At 36.6% G+C, this 18404-nt stretch overlaps 1 protein-coding gene and 1 non-coding gene across 30 annotated transcripts in view; one reads left to right on the top strand and one right to left on the bottom strand.

Annotated features, from left to right (window-relative positions):
* Positions 1-259: 259 nt before the first annotated feature.
* The window catches only part of CAPRIN2 (caprin family member 2), a 42135-nt gene continuing 23990 nt past the window's right edge, over positions 260-18404 (bottom strand). For 4 of the 29 annotated variants that reach the window (XM_033430146.2, XM_033430148.2, XM_033430151.2 and 1 more), the window contains 10 exons: positions 17303-17425; positions 15798-15879; positions 14702-14757; positions 11598-11702; positions 10159-10305; positions 6563-6731; positions 5017-5199; positions 4209-4309; positions 2328-2391; positions 260-1184 (listed from right to left, as the gene is read on the bottom strand). In XM_033430146.2, the coding sequence (XP_033286037.1) occupies positions 616-1184; positions 2328-2391; positions 4209-4309; positions 5017-5199; positions 6563-6731; positions 10159-10305; positions 11598-11702; positions 14702-14757; positions 15798-15879; positions 17303-17425 (1599 nt within the window). In that variant the 3' untranslated portion in view covers positions 260-615. Of the gene's footprint in view, positions 1261-2327; positions 2392-4208; positions 4310-5016; positions 5200-6562; positions 6732-10158; positions 10306-11597; positions 11703-14701; positions 14758-15797; positions 15880-17302; positions 17426-18404 lie in introns of all 29 variants that reach the window. The other 25 variants (XM_049694152.1, XM_049694151.1, XM_012533419.3 and 22 more) reach the window with 19 other exon arrangements.
* On the top strand, positions 13384-13490 carry LOC117201740 (U6 spliceosomal RNA). The gene has a single exon (XR_004483830.1). It is a non-coding gene; the product is annotated as a U6 spliceosomal RNA (small nuclear RNA).

The following is an 18404-nucleotide window of genomic DNA, read 5'->3' on the forward strand; positions in this document are numbered from 1 at the left end:
ATAAAACACCCTACTGCAAAACAGCTTCAAGGAGAATATGTGATTTGGCCAGTGGAAAACATGAAATCTTTTGATGAATGATATGTATAATAACAGAGAAAAGTAACTCTAAAAGGAGCTGTTATATATAAAAGCCTTATTTTAAAATAATAGTATGAACCCATGAATAGATTCCCATTCAAGAGTTACCAGTGTGAACACTAAAAATTAAACATTTTACTTCTTAACTAAATGTTTAATCAAGTAAGAACACTGAAGGTGCATGTAACTTTTTTATTGAGGCACAACAAGGCATTATAACTTGCCTGAACTTGAGGCAGTTAGTTTAGTAAGCTGAACGTTAATACAGTTAAGGATTAAGTGCAAACAATATACATTCACAGCTTGACTAGCGAGGCTACATCACAATTTATAAAGTGCCAGATTAGTGCTAATTGTCATTCAGCTTGAAATTTTTCACCATGGGGAGGAAAAAAAAAAAGTAAGGACCTCCTCCTTCCTCTAGGAATGAAAACATTTTCCTAAACCAATCTGTCAGAAGGGCAAGGACTACTTTTCCTTTATTCCCACTAATCAGAACACCATATCCTTTTATTGTCAATTCTGTACTGACTTTCAATCTTGGTAAAGAAGATAGCCTGAAAACGTAGAATATTTCCAACTACTTCCATAAATTGCTCCTCTGTGCAAACGTAACCATATCTGGTCTCCCTGGAACAGCTGAAGAATTGCATGATTGCTAGCAGTTTCATGGTCTGGAGCACCATCATTGGCATAGGCAGATACCAAGACCTCTTCATTCTTCATGAGGTTGACATACAGTGGCACATTCACTGCCAGCTTTAGCATGTGAAAAATGAAAACATAAGTGCCATTCACTGGGCAATTAAATCTACCAAGCTGAAGATCAAAAGTTTCTCCCAAGTTGTTCAGAAGAAGATCAAACACAATAGGTTGGTCTAAAGTTCCAGGGGCAAGATTGGAGGTTCTGGCTGCTGAGAAGGCAACTCGCATCTGCTGAGGCAGGGGATACACGTGTACTGGCAGTATGGTGGCTGCTGGGTTTGTCACTGGCACATCCACAGGGGTCATGCTACGGGAGTCTCCTTGTCCAGAGTCACCACTGTTAAAGGTTTCGTTGTCTCTTTCTGGGCTGCTCACCTGAGAAGAATCACTCCACCCTGCTGTTTTATTAGCAACAGTGAGTTTCTCATAATGAAGCAGTTAGCTTTGAACACAATATTTAGCATTAGTCGGCTACTGAAATACAGATAAAAATACATTTTATAGTAAATCTTTTTTTAAAAAGCAATAAAGTATAGCTACAGTATACTCTTCTAGATTTCTCTGACAATAGGCTTTTCTACTACTATTCTAAAGCCAGAAAGGACCTGGATGATGATTTTGTCCAGTAGCCTCATTTTTTTTTAATATTAAAAAAATGAGGCCCCCAAAGGTTGGATAACTTAACAGTAGTTATGGTTAGCAGAGTCTAAAACCCAGGTGTGAACACTCTTTAATTCTTTACCTTTCTCCCATAATTCTGAGTTCTTAATTCCTCAGTGATAAATCTACTCTAAGTATCTAATGGAGAAGGACTCAAGAAAACTGAGATTACATGAAAGTAGCAACTTCTGGAACTACTAGCCTACTAGACATTCAAACATATTTTGTTATGGTACTAAGCCCCATAATAAATGCTTGTTCTTTATTTCTAAGTTAATGTGGTATCATAAAATTTCAATGTTTTCAGTATTGTACAAAAACACTGCTCAGATAGAGGGCAAAGATAATGTGAATAGTGGCTACTTTCTTAAAAGGAAAAGCTTCTCTTTTCTTGTGACAAAGTTAATCTTCAGTAATTCTTGATCTTCTCAATTACACTGAAGCTTTTAATAGTACCTTCACATTTTAAGAAGTATTAAAAGTATCCTGCTTTTGTTCAAGTCATTGTGTCTTAATTGTTGTTTATTCCTATCTATCAATGTACTAAGGGGCACTAGAGTATCTAGAAGTGCCCATTATTCCAAAACCACCATCCTGATATATCACCTGAAACTATATCAAGTTAGCACAGTGAATATGTATCTAAGGTTAAATTATGGTGTCAAGCAAATTTAAAACACATACACACGTAAATTGACAAATGATTTCCACAGCCTTTCTAGTAGTCTAATATCTCCCTCAGATCTTCAGTACAACATTTAAGCAAACTGAAAACCTCAAAAGGTAAATGCTAATATACTTTGGGGAGAATTTGACAAAGGATGAAGAAAGATCTAGAGGTATGTTTTGGGTAAATAAACTCCTCAATTAATTATCCTTACCTCTAGAATTTGCCCGAGGACCACCAGATGTTCCTCCTCGCTTGTAACACTGCTGGAAATTATCCTAAAATGAACACATAATATTTACTTTAGCACCAAAAATGCAAAACAGTAATTAGTTATTATTGGCAGATACATTTGTAAGACTAAGTCCTCCTAGCCCTTGGTCTAGCCTTCTCCAGCAACCAAAAGGGCTCAGATGACACCAAGAAAAACAACTAAAGCAAGAGTCACAGTAGCAATATTTGCTTCATCTGTTAATTAACCTGACAAATTAGATATGCTAATACTTGCAAAAACAAGAAAGCATTTAGAGAACACTACGTAAAAGACACAATGCTAGGTAATGAGGGAAATTCAGAAATATGTCCTGGTGCTCTGTGCCTCATCTCAATATAAAAGGAGATGATAAAGCAAAAATACAGACAATTTCAATCTTGCTCTATTTATAAACCAAAGTGTGAAGACAATTACAAACTATGTTAGGGTTTGGTTTTGTTTTGACAGGGAAATTGATAAGAATTTAACGTATGAACATATTATTGCCTGGAATCTTTAAGAAAAAATGTTCAAGAGGCAACATTTCAAACTGACTCCCAAGTATGGTGAAAGTCAGCCCCCATGCAAGTCACGAAAAGAATAATTAATGATGCAATCAGATTAATATCAATACATGTAATAAAAAATTTGAACAGGACAAGAATGTATACAGTAAAAATAATAATTAATTTTCCTACCCCAAACTCCTAACCCTCTTCCCAACAGCACTACTATCATTGATATCTTATGTTTCCTCAGGAGGAAATTTAAAGCAGCACACAAAAATATTAGAATACTGGTATTAAGAACACATAGCTCCATTACTGAAAGATCGCATTAATCAAAGTTTTCCCTGCACACACAGTACGTGACAATCAAGTAATAACATTTAATATTTGCATCCTTGATATATGCAAAGCACTTATGTATATGACTTCATTTAATCCTCAGAATCCCTCACAGAGTAATCCTCAACACTCCAGAGTAAGATAAGTAACTCAAACAGATGAGTCTTCACCTAACAGATAAGGAACTAAAGCTCAGAAAGTTTATGTAACAGGCCCAAGGTCACACAAAGAGGTAACTGGTGAGATCAGGGGTCAAACCCAAGTCATTTAGGTGACCTGGTGTGTTTTCCAAGGTGTGTTCTTCAATACTGCCTCTGTATAGACATCTATCTTACCTCATGTAACCATAAGCTCCTTTGTATATTAACAACAGAGCTCAGTAAAATACCACATACATACTTAAAGGCTTGTAAAACTTCAAAACTGAAAATGCTAATGTAGTATAAATTCATATCCATACATGACCAATGACGGGGAGTTCCCAAGGGCTGTTAAGTGGAATGTCTACCATCCTCCTGTCAGTCTTTTATCATATATAGTAAAGAAAATCTGCTGAACTAGTCAATCAAGAATAAACCAAAAAAATCAAACTTACAAAAAAGGACTTTCCTATACTTGATATCTAAAAAAGTTAAACTGAAGGCAATATAGTAAAGACCATGGGCTCTGGAGTTGAGAAACTTGCATCTAATCTTAGTTCTATCATTTACTTGCTGAGTGACCTTAGATAAGTTACTTGTTTCTGAACTCCAGTTTCTCTTATAGGATGGTGGAGTAAATGAGTTAATGCAAACTTAATAAAGTCCTTAAGACCTCCTAAGTTCCATGTAACAGGCAGTTCTCATGTACCCTACTTGGGTTATTAGAAAAGCTTCCAGATCCACTCTCCATAGTTACAAGCGTGTCTTTACAAAACAAATTACGACTCTGCTATAGTTTAGTCACCAGCTTCACATCAATTGTACTATTGTTCAGTTATAACAATTATTCTTACCCTTTGGGAATAAGGTGTTCCAGGATACTCTCTAGCTTGGAACTGTAGCTGGCTATAATTTCCATTGGAAATTGAAGGAGGTCCTCTATAGGTATCAAAACCTAATAAACAAACAACTTACATAAAATTATGGGCAAAATTACACTAAACTCTTAAATAGTCTGTTCTATATCACTTGGAAAGTTAAATTGATCCTATAAAGCCATCATTACATTTATGCCTTCTTTAAGCAAACTCCATAATACTGTTTCCACAATAAAACACACATTTATAAAAATATCACAGACTTCAAACAAGCCAACTGTAGAAATTTACTATTGCTGGGATGCAGGTGGGGTTGGGAAAGGATGGTGGTTAAGGCCTTGGTCTAGAGTACTTCTGCTAATACCAGCAGTGACTAGAATATTTGGAACCATATCTAACTTAAAAGCGTATCACTATTATTGTCTCAAAGTTTTCATCTGTGGTATACTCTGATAACTAGGAAATGGGCACTGTCTTAAATATGACATGTTTTGAGCCAGCCAAGTCAATTAACAGAAGAAAGAAATTATTCAAATATGAAAACCAAAATTCATCCCTGGAAGAAAACCAAAATGCTCAACCTTTCACTTCAGTAAGTCACAGGATCGATCTGTTTTTCATTCAAAGAGTTCCTCTGTTATAGACAATAGACATATTAGAAATACCATATTTTGTAGGAATAGGGAATTCTCTACTACATTATAAATAGAAACCACAAAAAGGAACAAGGTAAAGTAAAAACAGTTTGAGTCAAGTAAACATACAAATTGTATTCAGAGCATACCTTTATAACCACCAGGGGACCGATACGAATTGGTTAGTAATCTCCCACCACGAGTACATCCTCTAACAGATCCCCGGCTATTGACAAATGGTTGAGAGGGTCTGGGAAATACATTCGTCTGTGCTGGGTAAAAGGCAAGGCTACCATTGCTTACTTGAATAGTTCCATCAGGATAACTTGCTGCTTAAGGAAACAGTTTTAGAGTCCAAGAGTTAAATGGTAATAAAAGTTTAATATTCTTTATACTTAGAAGTCAGTGTATATCAAAACCTTTAATACAACTTTCTCCCTTTTTTAAAAAAACAGATGCTATAGATATGTATGTGTATATATAGAGAGAGACACAGATATCTCTCTCTCTATATATATATATCTCTAAGTAATAAAATATTATTCAGTCTTAGAAAGGAAGAAAACTCTGACACATTCTACAATACAACACGGATGAACCTTGAAGACATTATGGTGTTACAAAAGGACAAATACTCTATGATTCCACTTATATAAGTTAAGTATTTAGAGCAGTCAAATTCACAGAGTAGAATGCTGGTTGCCAGGGATTACAGGGAAAGGGAAATGGGGAGTTAGTGTTAAAGGGGGAAGATGAAAAATTCCTAGAGATGAATGGTGGTGGTGGCTGCACAACAACCTGGATGTACTTAATGCCATAAAACCTGTACACTTAAAAATGTTTAAAATGATGAATTTTATGTTACGTATATTTTACCACAATTAAAGGAAAAAAACAGGCTAAATATGCCAGATCGAGGAGTAAAAGAAAATCTCTTATTAATACTGTAATTGAAAAGGATTATGACAAAAAAGTATCCTTTATGTAAATCACCTGCCCTATGTTTTCACAGTACAGGCGAGAAGAGAATGAGGTCATCTGTGGCTAGGTCCAGGGATTTACATTTACTACCTCTTGTGATTAACCAAGCAATTCGTTTGCTCCAGCTTAAGTTTTAGAAAACCCAATAGGGGCCTGAAATACCAACAGTAAAAATCTACAAGTGCTTCTTAGATTGGGAAATAACTACAAAGTTGCTATTCTTTCATGTACGTATTAGAATAGCATGAACAATCAAAAGTGTCTCCCATCTCTAATCAAAGAGTAGAATAAGCATACTAAATTATACCTTCACATTAATCAATGCTTTATTACAAGAGGGAAGAAAAAAGGCCAGATAGCCATCTGTGCTAACACGGAGTTAACAGAATGGTTTCAAAACCTTCATAGAAGCAGCTGGATAGTGCCTTATGCACCTCTACCACTGCTGATGGTAATCAAAGCGATCAGGTTTAAAAATAAAAGCCTACTTCAAGGTTAAATCAACCATCTAAGTTCCACCTCTACAAAAGTTAAAAGTAATAAGTGAACTTAACTAAAGAGACGAAAAAGCATTAAGTGTTTCTCAATACTTGAACATGTGAAAAGATAAGGCTTACTAGTCAAGAAAGAACATCTCAAGTGTCACTACAGACTTGCTTTCCGTTTAATTAGCTCTCATCTAAGTCTTCAAAATATGATACACAAAGATCTTACCAGTCTCTTGAGAAAGGACAGTTTGTTCTACGTGTATAGCTGGCAGTTGGCACTGGGGTGGTGTCTGTGTACTTGCTGTAGTAAAACTCTGATTGTAGCCAGGTGAATAAGGGGATTCTTTTATTTCTTGTTCTTTACGTGGAGGCAGAGGTGCATTAACATTAAATACCTTAAAAGACAGGGTACACTGAGTCATTTGTGAAGTTTTATAGAAAACAATTAAAGGTGACATTCAGCAAAACTCTGCAACATTCAAAAACTTCTATTTGATGGGCAAAGGACTTGAATAGACATTTCTTCAAAGAAGATAAATGGCCAATAAGCACATGCAAAGATGCACAACATCATTAGTCATTAGACAAATATAAATCAAAACCACAATGAGATTCCACTTCATACCCATTAGGATGGCTATTACTTTAAAAAAAAAACCCAGAAAATCTAAGTATTGCTGAAGGTGTGGTACAGTTGCCACCCTCAGTGGCAGTGCAGTGCTGGTGGGAACGTAAAATGGTGCAGCCACTGCAGAAAACAGTACAGCGGTTCTTCAAAAAGCTAAATGCGGAATTCCCATTTACCAAGTAGAATTACCAAGTAGAATATGATCCAGCAATTCCACTTCTAGGCATATACCCAAAAGAACTGAAAGCAGAGACTCAAATATTTGTACACCAATGTTTGTGGCATTATTCATAATAGCCAAAAGATGGAAACAACCCAAGTGTCCATCAGCAGACGAATGGATAAACAGAATGTGGTACATACATACAATGGAATGTTATATCACCATAAAAAAGAATGAAATTCTGATCCATGCTACAACATGGATGAACCTTGAAAATTCTACGCTAACTGAAATAAGCCAGATACAAAAGGACAAATACCGTGATTCCACTTATATGAGGTACCTAAGAATAGGTAAATTCATAGAGACAAAGTAGAATAGAAGTTACCAGGGGCTAGGACGGGGGAGGGGACGATGAAAAAGTTTTGGAAGTAGATAGTGGTGATGGCTGTACAACACTGTGGATGTACTTAATGCCGTTGAATTATACGTTTAAATACAGTTAAAACAGTAAACTTTATGTTTATGCATATTTTACCATAGTAAAGACACCAAATTTCTATTTGATTTCTGACAGCAGTTAAACCAAGCACAAAAATTAACTCTCCTGCTATTACGTTGTAATAATGCTTCCTGAGAATGAAAGCTATATAGGGGAAAAGGGTACTTCAGAAACTGAAAACAAATGAAAAAATCTGCCATTTACTGAATTTCTACCATGTAGCAGGCAATGATCTGTCCAGACTCTGGTCATCATCTATAATATAGCACTTCTGTTACTCTCTAGCCCCCTTATCCTGCTCCATTTTTCCTCACAACACATAGCATCTGATATAATATATATATGAATATTTTTCTCTCTAGCCCTCCCACCTCCATAATAAAGTATAAGCTTCTTAAGCACAAAGACCTGTCTATTCTCCATTGTTACAACCCCTAAGAACAGTGCCTGGCTTCATAACTACCTGTTTATTGAATAAATGAGTAAGCAAACAAATAAGAACCAATTTATACTGGATAGAATCCAAACAGGTAGAGAAGACAGAGTGGCATGAGCAAAAAGGTATTGTGATGCAATGTGGCACCCTGCAAGGGATCCTGGAAAAGAAAAAGAACACTGGTGGAAAAACTAGGGAAATCCAGATAAAGTCTGAAGTTTCACTTAAAAAGCATAAAAATAAAGTAGGGTAAGTGCTATTAAAAATTTCCAAAATACAATGAGAAGACACACCAGGAGCAACTAATCAGGACACAAAGATTTCAAAGCAGAATAAAAATCTGGATGTAATTTTTTCACTGAAAAACCCAAGGTACCTGCCTCTAGAAACAGGCAATTATTCTAAAGGTTAACGGACTTGTTTTATTGTTGCTGTTATTATTATTATCATTTATCATTTTTGTCTCTCCCTTGCTACACACACACACACACACACACACACACACACACACACACACACATAGAATGTAAGCTTCATGATAAAGGGGACAAATCTGTATTATTCACTTCCTTACCCCCAGTATCTAGAACAATGCCTGGCATACAGTAAAACAATGCCTGCCTCGAAAAATATATACCGTGAGTGAATGAATGAGCCATAGAATTGGAAATACCATAATTTAGTCAATCATTTCCCAGTTAACAGACGTTCAGATAGTCTCCAATTCAGATTGGTTTTGTTGCGATTGCTTTCTAGTGCCGTTATATACAACATATCTTCAGCTACTGAAGCATATCCTTAGCTACTAATCCCCTTGTTCCTGTAGTATGGATTCCTCAAGATGAAACTTCTGTCACGGCTTTATGCACCCTTTTTAAAAAATTTTAACAGGAAGTGCCTTTCCTAAAAGGTTGTGATGATTTACTGTCACATCAGCAGTGTATAAAACTTTCTTACTTCTTTCCCCACTCTAGATAATGTCAACTGTTTTAATATTTTCCAATTTGTTGAATGAATAATTGTATTTCATTCCAAATTAAAATTAAAAATCTTAAAACACACACCACACAAAAAAAGGTATTGTGACAAGAGTGTACAAGGCAAGCCCAGGGGACTAGTCTGGCAAGTTATACCAGACTTCAAAAGTTACTGAGTGTCAGGCAAAGGACTTTCAATTTCATTCTATAATGGACCAATATTTGCTTTTCATTAGGAATAAGAAAAAGTTAGTAAAACTAATGTGGCAATACTGTGTAGGATGGATTGACAGGGATAGTGGGAAAGCAAGGACACAAAGCTGTGCTACGTGGTCAAGCAGGAATTAATAAGATTAGTGAATTCAGGGGTGTAAATTCACCAGACCATCTCCCTGCATTGTGCCTGCTTTCCACTACCACTCCACTGGCCCCCTCCCACCACCATCACACGAAAGTACCTGGAGTGGGACATTAAGCACCATCAGGAAAGGTACTTATTGGCTAACACTTTTTGCTTTTTTCTAAAGAAAAGTTTTATACTTATTCTATGTTTACAGAATAAACATACAAACCTAGTTGAAATATCACCTTAAAAAGTTTTAAACTACAATTTGTAGCGGAATATGTAATTCAAAATACCATAGAAATCTGAACAATTCTCCAAAACCCAGATGAGATGAAGATGAAATCAAATGAAAGTTTCAACAGTGATAGAACACACAAGTATGTGCCCTGTATTTCAGGTTATTGATGCCATGGAACATTACTACTGTGATATTAGTAATGGTTAGTATTATTAAGCTATTTACAGAAAATTATGTTTCTCACTCACATTTCATTTATTTAATATGGGTCCTCAGCTTTGCCTGCCACTAATTTTCAGAGGGGAAAATGCCCTGATAAAATTTCCATTCAAAATTATTGAGGCTTTGGATTTAATACTCTTCCCACACAAACAATATTCCCATTGGACAAATGCAAATTCTACCAGCCCAAAAAAGAGTAATAGAAAAGGCAAATTTTTTCATATAGTACCTAATGTAAGAGATGTAAGAGAAACAATAGCTTTTTAACAGGAATAATGAACTGCAATCATCATTCACGTTTCATACTCACTGTCTGCATGGCTTGAAAGGGTGCTGTGTTAATGGTTACTGAACTACTACTTGCTGGAGGTGACTGGAAGCCCTGTTCAGAGCCCTTTGACATGGGAGGATTTGGAGAAGCTAGTGAAGACGGTTTCTTGCTTGGGGGTACTGCTGCCTAGGGAGGAGAAATGCAATATCAGCCAATCACCTGCCATACAATAAACAGTTAACTTACACTAAACCCCAGACTGGCATAAGTCAGCAAGTCCTATAGGACGACATTTGGACACAGGCATGCAGAAGAATAGCTTTTGCTTACAATTTCAAATCTCAATTGCTGAGGATGCACACTAGCATTTGCTTTGCACGGCTTGCTGACTAAGTGAGAATCTTACTATTAATCAGTCTAACAGACGAGGGACTGAACTTTTTATGAGTACCTAGTCCTTTTCAAACCCTGTAATGGTATTTTCCAGTTCGGAATCTAGTATTATTCCAAATGTATACAGAAGAATTAGGCTTAAGAAAAACCTTGGGTTAGTTACTTAGTCAGTGTTAATTTTTCTCTATTTTAAAGTCTTATTAGTGGATTCCTCGGTCAGCTGCCTAAAAGAAAACCAAACCTGAGCTAATCTTAACTAAGGGAATAAGCAAGTCCTTAATATAATAGATTATAAAGCCAAATGCTTTAAAAGATATGAAAAAACCAATACCAATGAGATTTTGAAGCAGACAGCTGTGACTCACTAGGTGGCAAACACTTCCTCTTCTTAAAATAAGGAACCAAGTAATTTTAATTTAGACCAAGTCAACACCATAAAAACTAATGCTTACCTTTACTTTCTTATACAATGAACACAAATTCTCATATAATAGTTAACCAAAAAATAATAATAAAACCTAAGAATTGCTAAATTAATCCAAAAAATCATCCTATCTTGCTATATCTATCTCAAGGATTTGCTCAAACACAGCAAAAACTTTCACTTGAAAATTGAGAGGGAAAACGTAATACTGTCAAAATGCTTTGACAAAATTGGGCAAAAAGAGAATGTAACTCATTCCAATTGAGTCAGTGCTAATATTAAAACTATAAAGTTATTGAGTCTTCCGTTACATGGATGAAACCATTTTTCTCCTAGGGAGTCCTTCAATATGAATATAGTGAGAAATTTGAACTAACCCTACCCTTACGTAGAAATTTTCATTTTTTTTGACACTAGCAATTTGGACATATTTATTGTATCTGGAAAGGCAATACACTATTAAGTCCATTTATACGGTAAGGTCACAATAAAGTTAGAGTTACCTGTATAAGTTCCAGGACTACAACATCTATAGAAAGCAAACATTAGTAAGGTATAAATGTTAAATCATTAAACTGATTATGCCTGTAATTCATACAATAAACTGGTTCTGCTATTCTTTAAGACAGAAAAGAAATTAAGACAATGGGTCTCTTATTACCTCAGGAGTCTCTGAGGTCATAAACTCTGTTTCAGATCCTGAAGAGGCCTGATCGGTAGTAACCAAGCAAGCATTTGAGCTACAAGTAACTGGAGAAGAAGCAGCCTAAATACAGGAAGATATAAAACATTGTAAAAGGCACATTTTGTTCACTTTATATTTCTTGGGCCCTGGGCTTCCTAACACATTACTCTCGTTGAGCAATCACTAGTGCCAAATGGTATGCTAAACACTTTTAACACATATTAATATATTTAATCCTAACAATAACCCTGTGCAATAGGTACAACTATTCCCATTTTATTCATGATCAGGCAGAAGCAAAGAAAGTTAACTAATTTACCCAAGGTCACACTAAAATTAAGCAGAAGAGCTAAGATTCAAACCCAAGCAGTCAGCTACATTGCCTTTCCAAGCCTAGTCACCAGAGCTACACATCTAATCCCATCCTCATTTACCAAGACTCTTGGCCCTGGAAATCTGGGGTCAGATTTTCTATCAGGCTTTCAATAGCAGTTCCATGGGATGAGCCCAGGGTACATTAATGCTCTAGGCACGGGCCTGCCAGGGATCATGACAACTATGCTTTTACTCTAAGTGCTCTCAGTGTCTTAAAGAAGTCGGCAGAAGTATAAATAGTAAGGATAAGCTCTATATAAATCACAATAGCACCAATATTCTAAGAAAAATTAAAACTAATATGTATAAAATACAAATTGGGAGAAAGCACAGTAGGAACTAATGCTGTGACAACTGTAACCAATTAAAAACTAAGAGGAGCTAGGAAGGAATGCTACGGCACAACAGGTACTACAACATAACAGAGATCCATAAAATTCTAGCAATGGCAAGGTCTGAAGTGTCGGTGAATCCACTCCTTTTATCTAAATATTTCAGTGTGGTTCTCAGAAGCCCAAGTAATAAAATGGGTTAAATAGAAACTAATTAATGGTAACCAAATATCAGAACAGTTATGTTTCAGTGACCTTCTAGAAGGGTTCATCATGATATGCCACTTCTTGATAAGGAGATGGGGACCAAGTTCTAAAAAGCCTCATGGAAGACCTTTAAAAGGTCTTATGGAGAAAATTTTGAAATCCTTTAGAGCATTTAATGTACCTAAATAAATAGATATAATTTAGATCTGACCAAACTATTAGAATTATTATAAAATGGTAGTGTTTCTAAAAGTAGGCCTTTCTTCTGGTCCTCTCATTAAAACAATGAGACAACCACCCAAAATAAGTGAGACTGGCTATTGTGGGGACGTAACTAACTCTATTGCCAAAGAAAAATTCAATGATACTAAGTTAAGGCAACTTTGCCCACTTGATAGTTAAGCTTTAAAAGACTTTGAATTTTAGTTAAAACGTTAACAAAAAAGATGAAGAAACATTCTTTACATTAGTATTTATTTAGAAGTTACGGCAGTTCTTCCTTCCAAATTGTTGCTCTTTAAGAAGACTGGCTGGAGTTCGTTTTAAGTACTGCTGAGTAAGCATGATGTTTGAGCCAGTGGTTCCAAAAAATGGATGTGCAGATTCACCCAGGGAGCAGATTAAAAATACAGATGACTAGACGACACCCCTGGAAATTCTGACCCTATAGGTCTAAGGTGGTATCTAACAACACCGTCATCCCTCAGTATCCACAGGGAATTGGTTCCAAGACACACTATGGATACCAAAATTCGCAGATGCTCAGGTCCCATAGTTGACCCTTCATACCCGTGGTTCCACAACTTCGGATTAAACCAACCTCAGATCCGTAGTACTCTATGTATTTAGTGCTCACTTCGGCAGCACATATACTAAAATTGGAACGATACAGAGAAGATTAGCATGGCCCCTGCGCAAGGATGACACGCAAATTCGTGAGGCGTAGTACTCTACGAATTTGGTGGAAAAAACCCATGTGTAAGTGGACCCGAGCAGTTCAAATGCATACTGTTCAAGGGTCAACTGTATGTACTTTTATTAAAGTGACCAAGTGATTCTGATGTAGCCATCCCACAGGCATGCCCTGAGAGCTACCAGACTATTGGTTTATCAAAAAAAATCTTAGGGCTTCCCTGGTGGCGCAGTGGTTGAGAGTCCACCTGCCGATGCAGAGGACACAGATTCGTGTCCCGGTCCGGGAAGATCCCACATGCCGCCGAGCGGCTGGGCCCGTGAGCCACGGCCGCTGAGCCTGCGCGTCTGGAGCCTGTGCCCCGCAACGGGAGAGGCCACAACAGTGAGAGGCCCGCGTACCGCCAAAAAAAAAAAAAATCTTAACTTGTCACTTGAAAGCCTCATAAAGAACCTAATAGCTAGACCAGATAACATGGAATTCTTTAGTTAAAGCAGTGACTGGGGTGAGGGACCCTGCTTCACAAACACATTTTGAAAACCGAGCTACATCTTAAACTAAATATAAACCACTGTAAACAAATGGTATTTACTCATAAGTTTTTGGAAGGGAAGGCAACAACTGCTGAACCACCTGATCAAAATATTTAACCTACTGTCAAAGCAGTTGCTGTCTAGAAAATTGCCGTAAGGTTTTCAGAGGGATCCTGAGAAAAAAAATTTTTTTAAAGTAATGACCGGAAAACTAGCAAATCTTGAACTTACTATTGATGGAAATGCAATGTGGCATTTACAGATCTCAATGATCTGGTCCCTTTATAACTCTAAGTGTGTTCTGTGAAAATTAGTTCATCAGAATGTTAGATATATGTAGGCGGGTGGGACTGGCTAACCATGAGTTAAGCAAAATTAGTTTCTTTCTTTACACCCTTTACTCTGCCAATATACTAAGTGACTTAGGTAGCTCAACAGCAAAGTAAGATTCCCAAAGTACCTCCGAATTCTTCAGGCTTACTCTTTCCTTACTAACATCAGCTAACCTCCTCTATTATAACAGATGACTTCCCCATGTTTATTAGGGAATCTTTTGAGAACCAGCTGTACTTAATCTAAAAAACTAGATACCCTTAGAACATTTTCAATAATTTCATTAGGTATATTAGAATCAGCGAGTCTGATCATTCTTGCCAAAGCAAGAGTTTCCTCCCTGAATAGCAAAGAAGAGTAAATGAAAGATCAGTCTGGAAAAGTTACCTGTAATGGCTCTTGAAGAAAATCACTTTGATTGGATAGATTTTGTTCTGTAGATGCTGCAGAGAGTGAAATCAACAGTAAACTACTGAGGGAGGAGAAAAGTTTATGCATACCAACTGGGTGGAAACTAAAGTTTATACTTCATAAAACAAAGCAGTATCTGGCAGAACTAGCTCTCAAGTCCTTTCTATTGTAGTAGAGCTCTAAAAAGAGTCAGAGAGGATTACAGAAGAAAAGGATACTAGTTCCATCAATGGACAAAAGCAGCATTTCAAGGCTTCCAAAAGAAAAGAACTATGACTTTTAGAAAACTGGTAATTGTAATCTGGATGATAAAACCTGAGCTATCATGAGCAGTAATTAGCTGATACACTTTAAGTTACAAGTGCAGGGGTCATCTGGCTCTTCAGTTTTTTTTTTCTCTTTGATCATGTAAAATTAAATATACTTTTCAATTACATAGTTTCAGTTTGGTTTCTTCTTATTAATCTCTATCACTTTTGTTAAGTACTTTCTCTTCCTTCTCCTTACCCTACCCAGGAATTACTGGACCAGTCTTCTGGTTGGTGTCTACTGCTCACTGCAGCTGAACTATGGCTTTGATTATGTCATTCCACCTGAGATAAACTAGTGTAGAACAAAAAGCCTAAAGTCTGAAGCATCAGACCAGATTCAGATCTGGGCTGCATCATTAGTTACTGTGTTAACCTGTGCACTAAATACCACTGATGTAATTTCACTCATAGTTAGGATCCAAAAGCCTCCACACTAGACATACAGAGTTGAAAGAAGTCAAGCAGTTCTAGTCAGAATTCACTCCAAAAAGAATATAAAAAGTAGCAAAGACAACTAATATTGTGTACTTCCATTCACCTATCTGGAGACCTTCTCTAAAATGCAAACTGGTCAGTTAAGTACACTAACATCCTCATGGTAATTTACCTGTATGTAACTCTGATAACATATGTACACATTTAGAAAAAATTAACACACAGACATAGTTTAACCTTAAGATAATCTAGAGTAAAATTATATGTAAAAGAAGTAATTGGAAAAACAGCTGTAGGTCTAACAAGTCTTAAGAATGAGGACATACCTACTGGGCTACCTGGAGTAGCTGAAGGCGGCTGTGATGATGGAATTGCACTTGGAGGTTTGTCAAAATCCAGAATAGATTCCTAAAGACAAGAGTTTAAATAATAAGTGAAAACAAAGATTATCATTTGTTGGTAAAGCTATTACCATTAAATTATTTATGATGTCAGCTACTTATTAGCTATAGGAATCTAGCTAATAACCATCTCAAGATGTTAATAACTTAGTCTTTATAGGAGAAGAAACAGAATTAAAAGCGAAATCTAAAGTAACTGTCAAACCTTAAAACTGTGTCAGGGGCTTCCCTGGTCGTGCAGTCATTAGGAATCTGCCAGCCAACACAGGGGACACGGGTTCAAGCCCTGGTCCAGGAAGATCCCACATGCCATGGGGCAACTAAGCCCGTGCACCACAACTACTGAGCCTGTGCTCTAGAGCCCGCGAGCCACAACTACTGAGCCCACATGCTGCAACTACTGAAGCCCACGTGCCTAGAGCCCATGCTCCACAACAAGAGAAGCCACTGAAATGAGAAGCCTGCGCACCACAACAAAGAGTAGCCCCTGCTCGCCACAACTAGAAAGCCCATGTGCAGCAACGAAGACTCAATGCAGCCAAAAATTAATTAATTAATTAAAAAAAAAAAGACTGTGTCAAGTGTTAAAACTCCAATAGTAATTCTAAGGCCAAATGAGGAAAAGAAAACTCCTGACTTGAAGTCTTAAACGTTAATCCTAGTGTAGACTGAGCCCTCATTTTTATTATAACCAATGAGAGGGTCTAATTATTTTATCTCAACCACTAAACTAACTCATGCTCTTAGAGACTTTCATGACAAGAAGGCATTCTCTTCTCCCATCTGCCTATCCTGGTTATCCTAAAAATATTTCCAATGTTTTGAGTACTTAACTTATATACTTACAGTGATCGTTTTAGGTCTTTTATTTATCAAATAATCTGAAGAGGCATGCAATTCCCTCACTTTACAAATAAGCAGAAGGTTGGAGGTTAAATAACTTGCCACAGATTACACAACTGGTAACTGGTAGAAGTGGATTTAAATGCAGGTCTAATTCCAAAGCTCAAAATCTTTTTACTATACAAAAATCTCTTATTTGCCTACTTCATCCCTCAGTAATACCATACTATTCTGAAATTCTGTAAGAGTCTGTATGACACAATTGAGCATGTGTCATAATGAATGTCTTATGATTATCTACACACAACAGCAGCAATATCACTTGAGCACTTTAAGCTTCTTACATGTTTAATTCATTTTATTACTCACAACAAACAGGAGTAGGAACTATTATCATTTTTTCAAAAAAGAAACTGAGGCAGAGAGTTAAGTAACTTGCCTAAATTCTCAGAGCTATGGCAGAACCGAGATTTGTACTCATTCTGGACACCAGAATCTATGCTCTTAACAACTTCATTTAATGCTTCACATCAGAAGCTAGCAGCCCCATGACTATCATTTAAGATTCACTTAATAATGACTCATACTTGCATAAAGTTACAAGTTCCTTGAATCTGGGTCATCAGATCCTGCAGTTTTTCTTTCCTCAATACTGGATCCTTTGGAAGGGTAGAGGAAGAACCTACAGGCTGATGCATAGGCTTAGGCACCTATAAGATAAACCCATAATGTATAAGAGTGAAATTCAAATTCAAAAGCCTAATTCAGGAAACTAAGCTTATCACTACATCTTAATGTAATCAAAACACATAGCAGTGTTCATTTATAGATTTATCTCAGGTAAAGAATTTCCACATAAATGCATTTTCTAAGTAATTTAAGCAAACTTTTCATGTTTCCTCCTTCAGAACAACTTTAATGGGAAATGTTTCTAAACATCATCTTTTTAAAGGGAAGGCCCAGAGCAACAGAACTTCCTTTGTAGAAGTTCTCTCATTATGGACATCAGTTACCCTGTGTGCTCTATGATAAGATGCCACTGACTATAATATAAAACACATCAATGATTTTTTTCCCCAGGGAAAAAAATTACTACCTCCACATTAAATATACATCCCGTTTTTAACACATATCTGATTTCAGAAACAGTAAGATGTAAAAAGCACATACATATATATCCTAGAGTTGAGGAAATATACTATTATATTCTGTTATACAGTGGGTATACTTTGTGGGGGAGGGGGCTACTGATGTTTAGAAGGTGGTTCGCCCTCCTGCTAAATTTCTTATGATTGCTGAATACCCTGAAATACACCTCATGTTTATGGTTATTTCTTACAGGTATCAGCAAGCCTGTCCCTACCAGCTCCTCTTCTCCACCTTCTAATTCACTGGGGAGTCACATAGCTAAACTTGTCAACAGTGTCATAAAATAACTGTTAATAGACCCTAAGGGAATATATGAAAGGCTCTTTTAAGAGAAAAGTATGAACTTTAGTGATTTATTTCATGTTACCTAGTCTTTTGGCTTTGAACTCTATTTTGCCCTTGACAGTACTTGGTCATGTTCCAAACAGCTGAGATTTCAATACAGATAGAGGAAAATACTCTACTATACAGAGAAGCGTCCTCTCAGTCACTGAGAGACCCTGTAACTTCAATATAATGATGTCTGTGCCATAAAGCACA

The sequence above is a fragment of the Orcinus orca genome, chromosome 11, assembly GCF_937001465.1.
Source record: "Orcinus orca chromosome 11, mOrcOrc1.1, whole genome shotgun sequence".
Classification (NCBI taxonomy): domain Eukaryota; kingdom Metazoa; phylum Chordata; class Mammalia; order Artiodactyla; family Delphinidae; genus Orcinus; species Orcinus orca.